The sequence below is a fragment of the Sorghum bicolor genome, chromosome 3 (assembly GCF_000003195.3).
Source record: "Sorghum bicolor cultivar BTx623 chromosome 3, Sorghum_bicolor_NCBIv3, whole genome shotgun sequence".
NCBI classification, from domain to species: Eukaryota; Viridiplantae; Streptophyta; class Magnoliopsida; order Poales; family Poaceae; genus Sorghum; species Sorghum bicolor.
In genome coordinates, this window is record NC_012872.2 from 45,517,219 (window position 1) to 45,520,935 (window position 3,717).

At 46.5% G+C, this 3,717-nt stretch overlaps 1 protein-coding gene across 1 annotated transcript; it reads right to left on the reverse strand.

Moving 5' to 3' along the window:
• LOC8074953 (1-aminocyclopropane-1-carboxylate oxidase homolog 4) lies at window positions 498-3,383 on the reverse strand. The gene is made up of 2 exons (XM_002457899.2): window positions 2,508-3,383; window positions 498-956 (listed from the first exon to the last, which is right to left on the reverse strand). Exons 1-2 carry the CDS (start codon window positions 3,351-3,353, stop codon window positions 696-698), a joined length of 1,107 nt encoding a protein of 368 aa, XP_002457944.1. The 5' UTR covers window positions 3,354-3,383; the 3' UTR covers window positions 498-695.

Here is a 3,717-nt window from a genome sequence, read left to right on the forward strand (position 1 = left end):
AATTAGATCTTCCTTTAGCTTTTGGTTAGATGCTATCAGTTATTATTTCTATTTGTAACAAGCTTTATAACCTGTAAGTATGTAACTCATCCCATCCCATCCCCTTCTTTTAATTTATAAATCAAATTGAAGCATTGTGGGAATCTCCTCTCTATAGTTTTTGCCTTAATAAAAAATTCCACTGCTTGATTTTCGCCAGTAGATCGAACTGCTCTTACATGCTACACATTTGACGCCAAAAACAGTCTTACATGCTACACATTTGATGCCAAAAACATGGACGCGGACGGTTAAGCAGAGAGGCATCCATATACTTTTCGACGTGGCGTGGCAAAATGTGGATTAGAATTAGAATGGCAATCTGAATCTGGCACAAAGAAGGACAATACTTATACAGTACATAGTTGGCAGTACAGCTTCTCTGGCTCATCTCGTGTCTATGTTCCTTTGTAGTCTGATGGGTTACTGTTACCAAGTCAATGAGCATTTATTGGAACTATCAGGGCGAATAGACGATACGAATATGAGACGCTTGAGCGATAGTAATACTTTACAGTTACTCTTAGCTTCTACTCCGTACTACTAGTTACTGGAGGATACTATATTATTATTAAAATTTGCCCGAATAACTAGAAAGTAATTGACCGACACATACCAGATGCAGATATCCGTGTGTTAGTCGGTCCTGACAGTTATTAGTTCAAATTTACCTTGAATTTATCAAGTGATGGCCTGGCATGGCCAAGCTGTTTTCTATATCTAAGCAACTCTGGCCATGTTAAACTCCGGTAGCGTGCAGGCCTTTGTTGTGTCACCAGCTCTGCTAGAGGACCAAAGAAATCAGAGTCGCCACACTTGCCAGGATTGAAGAAGAGGGCAATAGAGACTCTAGCCTCTTGTGTGGACTTGACCACCACTCTGTGCTCCACGCTTTTGTAGTCATCATTGGAAACCACCTATAAATTACGTACTATAAGAATTAGCTAGAAATGTTAATAATAATATATTACTAGTAAATGTGTTCGTGCATTGCAATGGTGGAAGAAAAATACCAAATAGTATGTTGCACAGTGGTCATGAATTCTTTTACCAAATATTCATAAACCTGGTGCATTGCACGGTGGCCATGAATTTTTATACAAGCATGACCATGGACGTAGCTTGTGACAAACATATTAAAAAATTTACAAATTTAGTGACATAGAAAACATAAAGTCTCACATTTTTTAAAATATTTACGTGTGATTCCTGATCTTAATCACCTATATAGTATCGCTAAAGGCTATGTCAATATATGCTAGAATGCACAACCGCTCACAAGTAGATGGTTCATGCATGGGCATCACCCACTACACGATTTGGCTCATAACCGTGTCATCCTTGCCCGGTGTGATGACGCAGTCAGATTGGTGGCGAAGCCAACTTACTACAATCTTGCTTCACTAGTGGAGCCTTAGTTATTTTACCGTTTCACTTTTTTCTCTCTTCATTATTATCACCTTCACCGTAAGCATCCCCTTCCTATCTCTCTAGCTCACAGTACACCAACGGGCAGCCGAGCTCTACGGGCTCCTTTCCACACCAGACCAGTCGTCGTGCCACATCGCTAGCCCTGCCGGCCTGCTCCTCTCCAGCACTCCCGCGCAGCCTACAGTCGACCTAGACTCCCTTTTTATGTTGCTGCCAGGACTTCCACCTTTGCCTCCAACTTCGCCTCTGCATTGAGCAACCACGATGCCTATGCATCGAGTGACCGTGCCCTCCACGCCCGGAGTCTTTCCGTGAGGACACCATCTTCGACTTCCGCCGCTCGGCGTCATTGAAGGTCTGCGTGCTGGTACCCTAGCGGCCACGTGGCCCCATACCCGTTGGACGTGCTCACACCCAGTGGCTCCTACTCCTCGCCAGACGACAATTCCCGTGCGCACATGCTCACGCTGGAGGCAAACTCACGGTTGGGGGATCTGAGCAGGGAGCGGGGCAAAGCTAAGTTTGGTAGGTTCATGTGGTCCGATTTTGTCTGTGGTCGCGCGTCTTGATTTATCCTAGATTTGTTCTTCTTGTTTTGAAAATGTATGAATCCATGGTGTTTTAGTTTCTCTGATTATAGATCTTTATGCGTTTTTTACTGTATTTGGAATTGGTTTTAGATGCGGACTCTACAAGTGATGAAGAGCCCCCAAACTGACGCACCTGCATAGGAAACGAAGACTTATTTGGGGGTGGAAACTTATGAACAAAAATGGAAGAACAGGTGAGGCACACGGAAGTAAGAGGCCAAAAGAAAATTTATATAGAAATTTTGTTTCTTTATTATTAGGTAGATATAGATTAGGTGTGATTCTACGTTTTTCACAATTTAATATTTCAAGATACTACTACATACCAGTATAATAAGTTTAATGAAGTGTGTATAATCTTAATGAAATAAGTGTGCAAGTAGTACTAGATAATTGTAAACTTCTAGTAGGAAGAAAACAGAACTTACTATTCCATGATTATAGTACCTTTAGCACGTCGCCAATGTTGACAATAAGTGCACCGGTGACGGGCACGACGTCCACCCAGGTATCTCCATGGCCGTCGAGCCGCACCTGCAGCCCGCCGACACCGTCCTGCGCAACCACCGTGAACAAATCACCGTCGGTGTGGACACGGCTGCCGACGACCCGCTCCGGTTGAGGGCACGGCGGGTAGTAGTGGCACTGCATCAGGGTGGCTTCAACCTGCACTGCCCTGTCCAGCTGCTCAGTCCCCACGCCGAGCGCTTCCGACAGCAGGCCGGCGATCATCTTCCCGAGCACCGTCAGCGACCGGTGGTACTCCAGTAGCGCGTCGAGGCACGCCGCGGGGAGGTGGTCGAGGTGGGATTCGCCGTGGCCGAAGCGGAGAACGATCGTGTCGCGCCATGGCAGGAGAGGCGCGTTGGCAGGCTGCCCCGCGTTCCGCGCCGGGATGGGCACGGTGGTGTAGATGGCGGGCCCGGCAGTCGAGACGGAGTAGTACGCCGAGCGCGACGCCAGTGGCTGCTCGTTGAAGGCCCTGACCGCGGAGAGCGCCGACTCGACGGTGCCGGGCGGGACGCCGTGGTTTGTGACCTGGAACAAGCCGCACGAGCGCGCCGCGGCGCCAACGAGCGCGACGGCCTGGGAGCGCGGGAGGGAGAGGTCGACGGTTGGCGCGACCAGGGCCTCCGTGGCCGCCGGCGAGGAGTTCCACGCGGCGGGCGCCAGGAACGGCGGCGGCACCGTGGTGACGCCGGACTCGACGAGGCCGCGGACGCCGGCACGGGACTCGTGGAAGTCGAACAGGGCCAGCGCGTCAACATCGTCGAAGTCGTCGACTGCGGCCATCCCTTCTGCCTTGCAGGATTGATCCCTGGGTGCGCGCGGCTGAGTCCCATTGGTTTTGTCTCTCTTTCCTTGAGAGATACGAGTCGGAGCAAATCGTGGGCGCCGTTTGATCGCACGAGATTTCCATGCATAATATACAGCTATATTAATGCTGACTTGCTGAGAAGAAAGGAAATATATATATATATATATATATATATATATATATATATATATATATATATATATATATATATATATATATATATATATATATATATATATATATATATATATATATATATATATATATATATATATATATATATAATATATATATATAAGAAAAAAAATAAAAATAAAAAAATAAATATATATATTTATA

Coding starts and splice junctions, on each gene's coding strand:
- LOC8074953 (XM_002457899.2), bottom strand. CDS start 3,353: ATGGCCGCAGTCGACGACTTCGACGATGTTGACGCGCTGGCCCTGTTC. Junction 957..2,507: donor ACATTGGCGACGTGCTAAAG/GTACTATAATCA, acceptor CGTAATTTATAG/GTGGTTTCCAATGATGACTA.